The sequence below is a fragment of the Myotis yumanensis genome, unplaced genomic scaffold (assembly GCF_028538775.1).
Source record: "Myotis yumanensis isolate MYYU_CA2020_CCGP unplaced genomic scaffold, mMyoYum1.0.hap1 SCAF_17, whole genome shotgun sequence".
Classification (NCBI taxonomy): Eukaryota; Metazoa; Chordata; class Mammalia; order Chiroptera; family Vespertilionidae; genus Myotis; species Myotis yumanensis.
The window spans coordinates 7,882,006-7,895,244 of record NW_027223768.1 but is presented as its reverse complement, the minus strand read 5'-3'; the positions used below and the strand labels follow the sequence as shown (position 1 = coordinate 7,895,244).

At 37.0% G+C, this 13,239-nt stretch overlaps 1 protein-coding gene across 3 annotated transcripts in view; it reads left to right on the top strand.

Annotated features, from left to right (window-relative positions):
- RSBN1 (round spermatid basic protein 1) overlaps nt 1-13,239 on the top strand; it is a 30,006-nt gene that overhangs the window by 2,933 nt on the left and 13,834 nt on the right. For 2 of the 3 annotated variants that reach the window (XM_070397156.1, XM_070397155.1), the window contains exons 2-3: nt 5,368-5,448; nt 8,383-9,056. In XM_070397156.1, coding sequence (XP_070253257.1) covers nt 5,368-5,448; nt 8,383-9,056 — 755 coding nt within the window. The remainder of the gene's footprint in view (nt 1-5,367; nt 5,449-8,382; nt 9,057-13,239) is intronic. The other variant, XM_070397158.1, reaches the window with a different exon arrangement.

The window sequence follows — 13,239 nt, the reverse complement described above, 5'->3', positions numbered from 1 at the left end:
AAGAAGACAAGTGGGTTAAGATCAGGTTATTTAAACTATTTTTAAAAAATTGAGATATAATTGCCCTGATCAGATGGCTCGGTTGGAGTATCCTGCTGTATACAAAAAGGCTGCAGGTTCCATTCCCTGTCAGAGCACATATGGAGGTTGCGGTTGGGAGTGAGTATGGGAGGCAACCTATCGATGTTTCTTTTTTTTTATATATATATATTTTATTGATTTTTCACAGAGAAGAAGAGAGAGAGACAGAGAGTTAGAAACATCGATGAGAGAGAAACATTGACCAGCTGCCTCCTGCACATCTCCCACTGGGGATGTGCCTGCAACCCAGGTACATGCCCTTGACCGGAATCGAACCCGGGACCTTTCAGTCCGCAGGCTGACGCTCTATCCACTGAGCCAAACCGGTTTCGGCTATCGATGTTTCTTAAATCGATGTCTGTCCCTCTTCTCTCTCCCCCTCCACCCCCCTTCCCTCTCACTCTCCTCTCCTCCCTTCCTCTCTAAAATCAATTTTAAAAATCCTCTGGTGAAGATTAAAAAAATAAAGATATAACATTATATTAGTTTCAGGTGAACAACATAAGGATTTGATATTTGTATATATTGTGAAATGATCAGAATAAATCTAGTTTAAATATTTTAACATTTGAATGAGAACGTTGTTATGGGGGAAAAAGGCTTCCTGGCCAAATACACTGGGGAAAAACCAAATACCATTACTTTCTGGATACATGACATACACTGGCATTTTATATATGTATATTTTCATATTGATTTGAAAGAGAGAGACATTGATCGGTTGCCTCCCACACGTGCCCCGACCTAGGATGGAACCCCCAACTTGGGCATGTGCCCTGACCAGGAATAGAACTGGCAACCTTTCGGTGCACAGGATGACAATCAACTGAGCTACACTGGCCAGGGTACACGTTGGCATTCTTAGAACCCTACATAAAATAACCTGGTTTAACCTTGTTTAATCCAGGCTCTGCCCTGGCTGGGTAGCTCAGTGGGTTAGGGCTTCCTCTGGATTTGCTAAGGTTGCAGGTTCAGTCCCTGGTCAGGACATATACAAGGAGCAACCAATGAATGGATAAATAAGTGGGACACCAAATCCTCTCTCTCCCTCCCCCTCCCTCCCTCCTCTCTCTTTCCCCCCTCTTCCTCCCTTCCTCTCTTCTTTTCTCCCTCTTCCTCTCTCTAATAAATCAATAAATAATCCAGACTTTTGCACACACTTTGAATACCTTTTATATTTTTGCTGAGCATCTTTATACTTGTTACCGAGGCACGCAGGAGGCATGCCTCTGGAGTCCATCTGAGTTTAAATCTCGGCTCCACCACTTACTGTGTGACCATGGGCAGATTAGTTTAACCTCCATCAGCTTCCCTCTTCCTGTTTGTAGAATAAGGTTGTGGTATTGCTTTTATAAGGTTATTATGTGGTTTAAATGGGGCAATACGTGGGAAGCACTTAAAACAGTGCCTGGCCGATATTAGGCACTGTTCAAACTGTCTTTGTTTTTTTTATCATGCTCCGTCCTTGAAACAACTCTAAGATTAATAAGGAGAGTGGCTAGACCCTTGTTATTTAAAAAGCTATGACTTCCCTTATCCTCAGATATTTAGGAACTATTTTAATTTTTTATTTTGAGGTAATTAAATATTTACAGGAAATTGCAAAAATAGTACAGACCAGTTCTTTCCTTCAATGGTTACATCTTACATAACTATTGCATACTATCAACACCAGGAAATTGACATTGGTGTGTGTGTACTTTTGTGACATTTTATCACCTGTAGATTAATTTAACTACCACTGCAGTCAAGATTCACAGCTATTCCAACACCATGAACATCCCCCTAATGCTACCCATGTATAGTCTTAGAAACCTCCTATGTGCCCCCACCTTCCCTAAACCCTAGAAACCACTAATCTACTCTGCAGCAACCACTTATTTAACTTTATAATTTCATGATTTTAAAAAATATATATATTTGTATTGATCTCAGAGAGGAAGGGAGAGGAAGAGATAGAAACATCAAAGACGAGAGAGAATCATTGATTGACCGCCTCCTATACACCCCACACTGGGATTGAGCCCACGATCTAGGCCTGTGCCTTGACTGGAATTGAACCCAGACCCTTCAGTCTTCAGGCTGATGCTCTATCCACTGAGCCAAACCAGTTAGGGCTATAATTTCATGGTTTTGAGAATGTTATATAATTGGAATAATAAAGTAGGTCATTTTCTGAGATTTTTTTTCATTCAGCATGATGTTTTTGAGATACATTCAAGTTACTGCATTTATCAGTAACTCACTCCTTTTCATTACTGAGTAGTATTCTACGGTATGGATATACCACCGTTTAACCATTTATTTCTTAAAAGAGATTTTGGTTTTCAGTTTAGCTATTATGAGTAGAACTTCTATGAACATTCATGTTCAGATTTATGTATGGATGTAATTTTCATTTCTCGGGGAATGCAATTGCTAGGTCATATGGTAAGTGTGTGTTTAGTTTTTTTAAAGACATTGCCAATCTATTTTCTAGACAATCTGTTCCATTTTACAGTCCCACCAGCAGTGTAAGAGAGATCTGCTTCCTCTACATCCTTCCAGTATCTGGTATTGTTAGTATTTTTATATTATCTCTTCTAATAGATGTATAGAGATTCCTCACCATGGCATTTCCCCGATGGCTAGTGATATTTAACATATTTGTGTGTCATTGTTTGCCGTCCATATATCCTCATTATTAAAATGTCTATTGCCCGTTTTCTAATTGAATTGTTTTCTAATTGAATTGAGAATTCTTTATATATTACAGGTAATATATTCTTAAATGTTTTTTATATTTTAAATGTTTGGCAAAAAAAAACCATGACATGTGAAAGTCAAATGAAATTCAGATTCAGTGTCCAGAAATAGAGTTTTATTGGAACACCACTCCACCCGTTCAGATGTATGGTCTGCGGCAGTTTTTGCACCACAGCAGCAGAGGAGAGTTGTGGAGACAGATCAGATGGCCTGCAAAGCTTTTTATAGAAAAAGTTTGCAGACCCTGAGGCAGCTCATTCAGCAGAGAGACATGTTCCTGCACACCAGCCCCTGCATACCAGCCCAGCAGTACTCAGTCCAAGCTCACGTGTAGCTTCCCATAAATGTCAGATGCTAGACATGTGGAGTTGCTTATAAATAGTTGAAATGAAAGTTTAATCTAAATACCAAGGTAAACTTGCTTTATCTAGAAAATGGTACAGAAATTGATTTTTGAAGAGGTAAAGTGACATGCTTAAAATTTTCTAGTTAGAAAGTGATAGAACTGAATCTAGGAGATACTAAATGTTAAGAGATATAAAATCTTTTTTTAATTTCTTGTAAGGAACAGGCTTAAACTGAGTTACCTGAGTCTTTTGAAATGTTAATTTTTTCCCTCTCCCTTTTAGCTGCATTCAAAGCTTAGAACAGACTTCCTCCACAAAACCCATCAAAGGAAGGAATGCTTCTTTTTAATTATTCTTGGTTAAATTTATTATTGTAGTAATATTTTTTAAAAAAGGAAAGGGGTGAGTTGATTCCCGTAGCTCTCTTCTCCAGTGTCATTAAATGACAGGGTTGCTTTTATGTATTTCCAGTGAGTCAGCCTTCCTTTCTCACATTTTTTTCATCTTTGGTCAGCTGTGCTATCACAGGGAGTGTCTCGAGGGCAAACTCCTAATTGAAAGTTTCTATGATGTCAAAGAGCTACTGGCAGGAATTTTAAATCCAGAAACAGTTGATTGTCTTGGTGATAAGAGTGAGGAATTACTTCGGGATTATACAGAGAACTGAAGTAAACAGATAATCTCATTTATCAGAGCAACCACTTCAGGGACTGTACTTTTCCTTACTCAGAGAGGCAAAAAAGCCTTTAAGGCAATGAAAGTTTTCGTATTTTTGTGTAACATAATGCTATCGTTATGATCATGCAGAATTATGCAGTGGGCACTCCGGAAAATATTTGTTGAAGTAATGCGCCCTTTATTGGAGGTTCCTCCAAGCCACCTCCAGTCCATTGATTGTGATGAGGTCATTGTAGTTGATCATCCAGTGGGAGTGTGGCCAACAGGAGGTGATAGAGAAGCAGAAAGAACAGAACGGAGTGTATTGAAAGAGTTTGAGTTTTGGAGTCAGACAAGCAAGAGTCTGAATCTTGGTTGTCACCTACTGACTTTGTAACCTAATATAAATAACATATAATGTTTCAGGCTGTTTTTTTATTTAAGTGTAGTTGGCCTGAATACATTCTCTGTTGGACCACTAACACACTCTACCAGAAAAGGAAAGATTGTTCATTCTTTAGACATTGATTTTTTTAAATAACTGAGATATAATTGACATATAACATTGTGTAAGTTTAAGATGTACAACATATTGATTTGATATAATTTATATTGCAGAGACATTGACTTTTAAATAACATTTTTAATTCAAGGCAAGGCAGCCTTGATATCATTTTCATGAAGCAGTGATGGCTAACTTAGTATAATAACCTTTAACAACTTTGTATATGTGTGCCATTCTCAATTAGTTGCCACCATAATAACTTAAAATTAATATTAGTTTATTCATAGAAATTCATCAGCTAGTGTGACAAGTTGTCTCAGATTTCTCTATAATCTAAGGTGAGCTTTCTCTATCTCAGCCTTAGCCTTAGATAAAAATCAAAATTTGAAAAACAGGATTAGTGAATAAAATTTCACATTTTAAACTTTTGTCATATTGAAATATGAGATTAAAACCAATTTAGGGCTTTTTCGTTTCCTTATGTGGTGGTTGTTTTGAGATGGACCATGCTGAATTAATTGAATGGTTCTCGTATAATGAGTTTTGGAATAAAACCCACAGAGACTTGGCCATGTTAGAAGTACCATTGGTAATCTGATAGTAATATAGAAAATGTGTTACTATTAAGGCAACTCTTTGGTGTTAATTTCAGTGTTGGATCTAGGTCACAATTCATCTTCTGCATACCAAATACATCCTCTGAAGCTTGAAATAACAGGATCTATTCAGAGATTTTTTTTTTCTGTGAAATTGCTAAACATTTAGCATCGGGTAATTAGATAATTTTTAAAAAATTGGTTTAAAAAAAAATAAAAAATTGGTTTAACCTTTATATTTAATGGCATTAACATTTAATTGCTTGGGAGAGTTGCCTAAATTATTGATTTGATATATAGGAAAAGTATTTAGATTAATTTATTTGATAAGAAATATAAATGACTGTTACTAAGTGTTTTAATTAACTCAAATATTTAGTTGTATGTAGAATAAAAGATTACTTTTAAAAAAATATATTTTATTGCTTTTTTACAGAGAGGGAGAGGGACAGAGAGTCAGAAACATCGTTTAGCTGCCCCTTGCACACCCTCCACTGGGGATGCGCCCGCAACCAAGGTACATGCCCTTGACCGGAATCGAACCCAGGACCCTTCAGTCCCCAGGCCAATGCTCTATCCACTGAGCCAAACGGATCAGGGCTAAAAGATGACCTTTTTTGCCCTGGACATTGTACTGAATGGTTAGAGCAGCCGTGGGCAAACTACAGCCTGAGGGCCGGATCTGACCCGTTTGAAATGAATAAAACTAAAAAAAAAAATAAAAGACCGTACCCTTTTATGTAATGATGTTTACTTTGAATTTATATTAGTTCACACAAACACTCCATCCATGCTTTTGTTCCGGCCCTCTGGTCCAGTTTAAGAACCCATTGTGGCCCTCGAGTCAAAAAGTTTGCCCACCCCTGGGTTAGAGTGTCTGCCTGGGCACTGAAGGTTCAATTCCCCAGTCAAGAGCCCCAGACAGGGCATATGCGGGAAGGCAACCAATCAATGTGCCTCTTTCATATATTTTTCTCTCTTCCTCCTTCCCTCCCTCCCTTCCACTCTCTCTTAAAAAATCAGTGGAAAAAATATCCTCAGGTGAGGATAAATGATCCCCCCACCCCCTCTCAAAAAAGAGTGCTTTTTCTCTTGCCAGTTTAAGTAATACATGTATATGTTGGTAAATGATCTGTTTAATTACAAGTGATGTTTGCAGATGGTTTTCTTTTTATTGTTTAAATGCAAGTATTAAATAGAATGAAAATCATTTGGTATCATATTAAAGTCTTTGATTTGCACTTTAAAAAATTTTTTAGAAGATTTTATAACCTGTGTATCTGGTTATTAGAATGATTTTGTATAGACTACTGCAACTATCATATATTTACATATTTTATACCAAGAAAATTTTTTACCGTAAAGTTTATTGAGCCTGTTCTTCCCACGTATAGTGACAGGATTAGTGGGCGTAGTTACCTCAGCACTGAATTAGTTGTATTGTGTCAGAAATACTGTAGTTGGCTAGATCAAATCTATACAGTACATACCACAACGTGCTTGAAGGTGGGTCAGGACAATACCTGATATTTAATCCTAAAGAATTCTTGCTAGATATATTTTCCAACTAGTAAATAAAAGATGCCATTCTATTTTGGATTTGCCAATCCATGACAGTCCCTTAAAATTAAAAATACATTTTTTAATTATGAAAATAATATATGTTTTTGTAGAAAGTTGGAAAATACATGTAAATAAAAAAGAAGAAAGCTAGACATTTATGATCCTGCCAGCCTAGATAACTACCATTAACACTTTGGTATATATTTCTCCAGATATTTTTCTGTGTTGTATATATACAAAATACCTATAGATAAGTCAGAATTTTTCCTCTCTTTAGGTACTTCGCTTCTCCCTGGAATATTTTTCTCTCAAAAACATGCTTGTCTTCTCTTCTAGTTAGGTCTTAGTCTAACTGTCATCTCCCAAAGGGAGCTTCCCCAGCATCTAGCCCAGTGATGGCGAACCTTTTGAGCTCGGCGTGTCAGCATTTTGAAAAACCCTAACTTAACTCTGGTGCCGTGTCACATACAGAAATTTTTTGATATTTGCAATCATAGTAAAACAAAGACTTATATTTTTGATATTTATTTTATATATTTAAATGCCATTTAACAAAGAAAAATCAACCAAAAAAATGAGTTCGCCATCACTGATCTAGAGTCACCTACTGGTAACTTCCTTTTTCTTGTACAACTAGATTGTATGATCCAAGAGAGTAGGGATCATGTGTTTCTTGGTTAATACCACATTCCTAGTGCCCAGAAGTGTCCTCGGTACATAATAGGTACTAAATAAATAAATGCTTGAATGATGAACGTTTAATATTATAAAAATGGGATAAGATTTATACATATGTAGCTGCTCTGGAAAGAGTAGATTGCTTACAATTTAGAGGAAAGGTGGAAAGTTAAATAATAGCACTGAATGTGGTAAGTACTGTGATGAGAAGCATAGTAATAGGAAACATACAGTAGGAGTTACTAAGAGAAGGCTTTCTGGAAGAGTGACAATGTAAGCATTTTGTAACCTTGTAATTTGTCAGTTCTTTTCATCTGTAGTATAATTTACAATGGCTGGGTAGTATTTTATCATATGTAAGTACCAGAGTTTAATCAGTATCTTATTAATAGACAATTGGGGGATTTCCTAAATAATATGCTAATTAGACTGGACATCCTTCCGGATGACCTTCTGGACGAAGCCGGGGCTGCAAGGGAAGCCCGGGTCCCGGGTGCCAGAGGGAAGCCTGTGCTGGCCACTGAGGGGAGGAAGGCCTACTCTTGCACAAATTTTGTGCATCGGGCTTCTAGTACTCTCACAGTGTCTTTATGTGTCTTCAGTTATTTTCTTAGGTAATTTTTACTTGGGAGTGGAATTTTTGGGTCTGAAAATTAGAAATATTTTCAAGGCTTTTGGCACATATTAATTTTGGAGAGTACCAAATTGCCCTTCATCAAAGTTGTACTAGTTTATACTTTCAGCAACAGTACATGAGAATGCAAAAAAAAAAAAAAAAGTTTTTGCCAATTTTGTAGGCAAAATGGTGTCTTACAGCTTAATTTGCCTTTGTTTGATTCACCTATCTGTATCATAGTAACGTGTAACTGATAGCAAAATACGACGAGCTCCAATGTAGATTTTACAGTGGTTACCATACTGCATAGCATATGTGAAATCAATAACTTCTCTATTTCCTTTTGTTTTTTGATTGCAGGTTATATTAAGTTATATGCTGACCTTTGCATTATCTACTCTTTAGCATAATCCTCAAACCAGAATATTATTGTATTTTAAGATTTTTGTCTCATTTTATAAACATGTAAGCTGTAATAATGACAAATTCATAGAAACTAAGAATAGGTTACTTAGTTTGATATAAAGTACCTTAAGAAGTTTGTATGTTGACACTAGACCTAGCAACTGATTTCTTTTTAATTATTGTGGCCAGAAACACCAGATGAAAATGGTAAAACCCAGAGAGCTGATGATTTTGTTTTGAAGAAAATAAAGAAGAAAAAGAAAAAGAAACACCGAGAAGACATGCGAGGAAGACGCCTTAAAATGTACAATAAGGAAGTACAGACTGTCTGTGCTGGCCTGACGCGCATCAGTAAGGAAGTCCTCACCCAAGGACAAGCAAATAGCACTTCGGGAGTTAACAAGGAGTCCTTCAGGTATCTGAAAGATGAACAGCTGTGCCGATTAAATTTGGGCATGCACGAATATCGGGTACCCCAGGGAGTACAAACACCTTTCATGACCCACCAGGAGCATTCTATTCGTAGAAATTTCTTAAAAACAGGTACTAAGTTTAGCAACTTTATTCATGAGGAACACCAGTCCAATGGCGGTGCTCTGATCCTTCATGCGTACATGGATGAACTCTCATTTTTGTCTCCAATGGAGATGGAGAGATTTTCTGAGGAGTTTCTTGCTTTGACATTCAGTGAAAATGAGAAAAATGCTGCTTACTATGCTTTAGCAATAGTGCATGGGGCGGCTGCTTATCTCCCGGACTTCTTGGACTATTTTGCTTTCAATTTCCCCAACACTCCAGTGAAAATGGAAATTCTGGGCAAGAAAGATATCGAAACAACCACCATTTCAAATTTCCACACTCAGGTAAGGCGAACTCATTGTTACATTATTTAGTAAGTACAGTTACAGTACATGCCAACCCTCACTTGGTTGCTCAGCACATACCAGCACACTCAAAACTCCTGGTGGTAAATGTGGTTCAAATTATTTCTCTAATTGAAAAATCTTGATTGCTGAAGTTCTTTGGGATGTGGCATATGACTTGCTTGGTCTAAGAAATGCTTTATACGTAAACGGTTACACATGATTACACGTCTTCATGGAAAATCAGCTGAAAACTAATGCATTCTTTTGCAGATTAGGCAATGTTAGCATGGGCGGTGTGATTTAGAACTGGTAGCCTCAAGGTAATTCTAGTAAACTTCATCTTTTGTGTCATCATAAAACATCCGAGGGCATTGACCTATCTATTTGCCAGGTTTTTGCTTTTCTTCCAGTAACTTGTTGGCAGTCTGTTCCAGAAACATCCCTTCTCTATGTGACTTGGAAGTGTCACTAGGAAGACCGCCATAGCTGCCGCTCCTTCTGCCCACGCGCTGCTGTGGGTGAAGACATTTTCTGAAGCCTTGCTTGGGCAGCCAGGCTTAAGTCAGCAGGGAAACTCTCTTTCCTATCCAGTGGTTTTAAACGAAACATTTTTTTTTTTCCACTGAAGTTATCTTAGGGCATAAACTGCAATTGATAATATGTTCTAGATTTGCAGATTTTTCTTGCTTTTCTCATAAGGATTGTGAACGTGGATGGTCAGCTGTAAGTTTGTGGTATAGATACAAATTCTACACACGTTTCATGGAGAATGTGACACTCTTAGAGAGTTATAATGATATAACCTGTTTTTTTCAGGTTATCTGATAATTTGCTGCCGTTCTTAAGAGGTGTTTTTTTTTGTAGGTAAATAGACTTGCGTCATAAGACTCTCGGCTGTCTGCATTAGAGTGGTTTCAAGCCACTTAGATCTGAAATCTCCTCTAACTTGAATCTTTTTAGTGCTGCTTACCATCCTTGCCTCCAGTGAGGGGAGTATCCAGTTTAGATTTGTGAGCTTCACAGTTTCTCTAATTGAAGTTCTCTCTGCAGTAGAGAGAGCAGGAGCAGCCAATCTGGAGAGGTCGCAAGATGGGGCTGCCCAAGATGTTGGAACACGATGTGCAATAAAGGGCTTCGTCTTGGATTTTGGCCTTGTTACCACAACCAGGTACCGAAGTGCTGACTTTTGTAGTAGATTTTGTTTTTTCTTTTTCCTTTTTTTTTTTTTTTTTTTTTAAAGGAGTGAGTATAGCCCCTTGAAAGTTAAGGAATCCTATTTTTATCAATATTGCAGAAGGGACTGAAAATACTTCTCCTAATGTAATCCATAGTCCCCATAAGTCCCTATTTAACAAAGATCTTGCTGAGAGCAGAATTAATACGCTCTTTCACTTTTTTAGTTTAGAAAGCTGCAGCAAATTTTCTCTTCTGATTGATAGACCAGCAAGCATATCTGAGAAGTAAGCCAGAAACTTGGGGCGGTGGGGAGTTTTGGTTTTGTGATGATGACTTTTTAATATTAGTTAGTTTTAGTGGATATCTCTAAATATTCCCTGCTGATTTTTGTCTTCCAATTGATTTTTTTCAGTGGAGCTGAAATTTCAATGACTGTACCAACAACTTACCTTGAGATTTACTTTCATATTTATAAAATAACCACTTTCTAAGAACATACCAGATTATTTAAAAATTTGATGTCATTAACTTTAACCACATGAGAATATTGAGGACTATTGAGTAATTGTCAAGCTCTGATGATCCTTGGTGAGGGAACTTCATTTTATTTATGAATATTGAGTCATTGAGGAGAAGGATGAGGTGGGTGTGGAAGTTGGTATAGCCTAAGAAACTTCAGATTTGCAGCGGTGGAATCATTGGCAGATGTTGGGATGGGAACTAACACAGTAATTCAGATTTACTTAGCACTTCATGATTTATAGAAATGCTTTCACATTCATATCTGAATATTTTAAACACAACTCGTGGTAGGTAAACAATTTTTATCTCTGTTTTCCATCAGAGAAACAGGGTTGGGGATGTTTACTGTTATCCAAGGTTATGTAGCCAGTAAGTAGAAGTCAGGGAGCAAACTGCAAACTTAGGCCACTTGTGCATCATTTGATCACACTCCGTCCTTCCTTCAGCCATTGGACAAGAGACTAGTGCTTTCATTTGTCTAACACTGTAATCAGTGAAATGAAAATATCTCAGTTTAATACCATATTCAGAGGCTATTCTAATATTTTTAACAAATACCTTTAGATTGTTGGGAATTAAGTGAATACCTTAAGTATTTTGGACTTCTGTGTTTTGTGAAGTCTTATCAAGTTCTATTGAGCCAAAAATAAAGTGAATTTTTTATTACCTTAGAGACACAATTATTAGAGGTTATAATTTAAATATGTAGCCATAATAATTATTCATGAGTATATTTCAAGATACTTTGCTCAGCAAATGTTTATTGAGAACCTATCACAAACTGCACATTCTGTTCTTAAAAGGACTAATTGATGAGCTCAGTTTAGTGGAGAAGATGAATAAACCAGCGGTTATAATGCAGTTTGACAAGCAAGAGCATAGAGGTATGCATAGGGAAAGCAGTTGTAAGAGAGGGAGCCCAGTTTGTGGTGTTACCTAACTTGGGCTCGAGGTGATTAGAAAAGGCATTTTAAAGCACGTAATAATGCTTGAGTGGAGTACTTAGCTTAAGAAGGGCATTAAAAGAATACTACCTATGCAAACACACAGATACTAAAGAATGTAGCACTTTCAGGAAGCTGGGAATAGCTTAATATAGCAAGAATACATGCTGACTTAAGGGGTGGTGAGAGTTGAGACCAGAGAGACAGACAAAATCAAGATTGTGAAGAGCTTTATATGTGCTAAAAAAAAATTAGTGTTTTTTTCTTAGAGGTAATGGGGAATCATTGGTGAATTTTAAGAGGGGCATGCTATCAAGTTATGGTTGCAAAGATTACACAGTAGTGGGAGAATGAGATTGGAAGCAAGAAGATTGGTTAGGTTACTGTGGTAACCAGGCAGATAATTCATGTCCAAACTGATATTGATGCCAGAGGGGAAGAAATGAAATTTGAGCAGTAATTAGAAAATGGGATTATTTGCACTTGGTGAGGGAGAAGTATATGTAGAGTCTTAAGATGTGATTTTGACAATGGGCTGATGGTGGTGCTGGTCACAAAGTCAACACAGGGTTGACAAAGCTGTTTTGGGGGTGGAAGGTATTGATGAGTTCCGTTTGAGGTGTTTTGTGTTGGAGGTACCTGTGAAGACTATGGTTAGATATGTCTACTAGGTAGTTAAATATGTGGATCTATGATTGGGAGACATGTCTAGGCTGGAGATGCAGAAGGTGAATCCATTAGCCTATAGGTGATCAGGGACAGCATTAGAATGGAAGAGAGAAAGTGGGGAATGGAATCCTGTGCTGCACCCACGTGTGGAACGGGAAGAGATAAAGACAAAGAGGTAGAAGGAAGTTAGATGACAAGTTTTCTAGCTTTTATGAATGATGGAATGATTAAATGTCATATCCATATGAGGAATGAAGTAAGGTTGGGAAAATGTTAGGTTGCTCAATTGGGAATTAAATTGGAAACATTATCAAGACTAATGCTTTGCAAACCATAGCCATCTTAATATTGTAAGTTATGCTTTTTTTTTTTTAAAGAAATTTGCTATTGAAAGTGTGCTCAATATATGAATTTGGCATCAACAGAGAGCTTGCTAGAAATGCAGACTTTCAGACCCCTAACCAGGTCTTCTGAATCTTAATCTACATTTTAACACGATACCCAGGTAGTTCACATGCACACTAGAGTTTGAGAAACACTACTGTAGAACTCACCTCCACTAGCCAGAGGAAGTAAAATATAATTTGTTTGGGGCAAGAAAACCTGTAGCTTCTGTTATTTTTATATTTTTAAACTATTATAGTCGTAAAGCTAGGATGCACATATAGGTGGTTTTTTTTCTTTGAATATTCTATAAAACTTAAATATTCTAACACCAAAGGAGGTAAGTTCATGATAAATATCAATTGAAGCGCCAAGCTGATCCTCAGATTTGATAACTTAACTCTGAGCAGTTGATGCAAGGATAACTGTGTAAAGTTTGAGTTCTTGATTTAAAGGGCTACAATTCTGTAGAATTATTCAAGTCT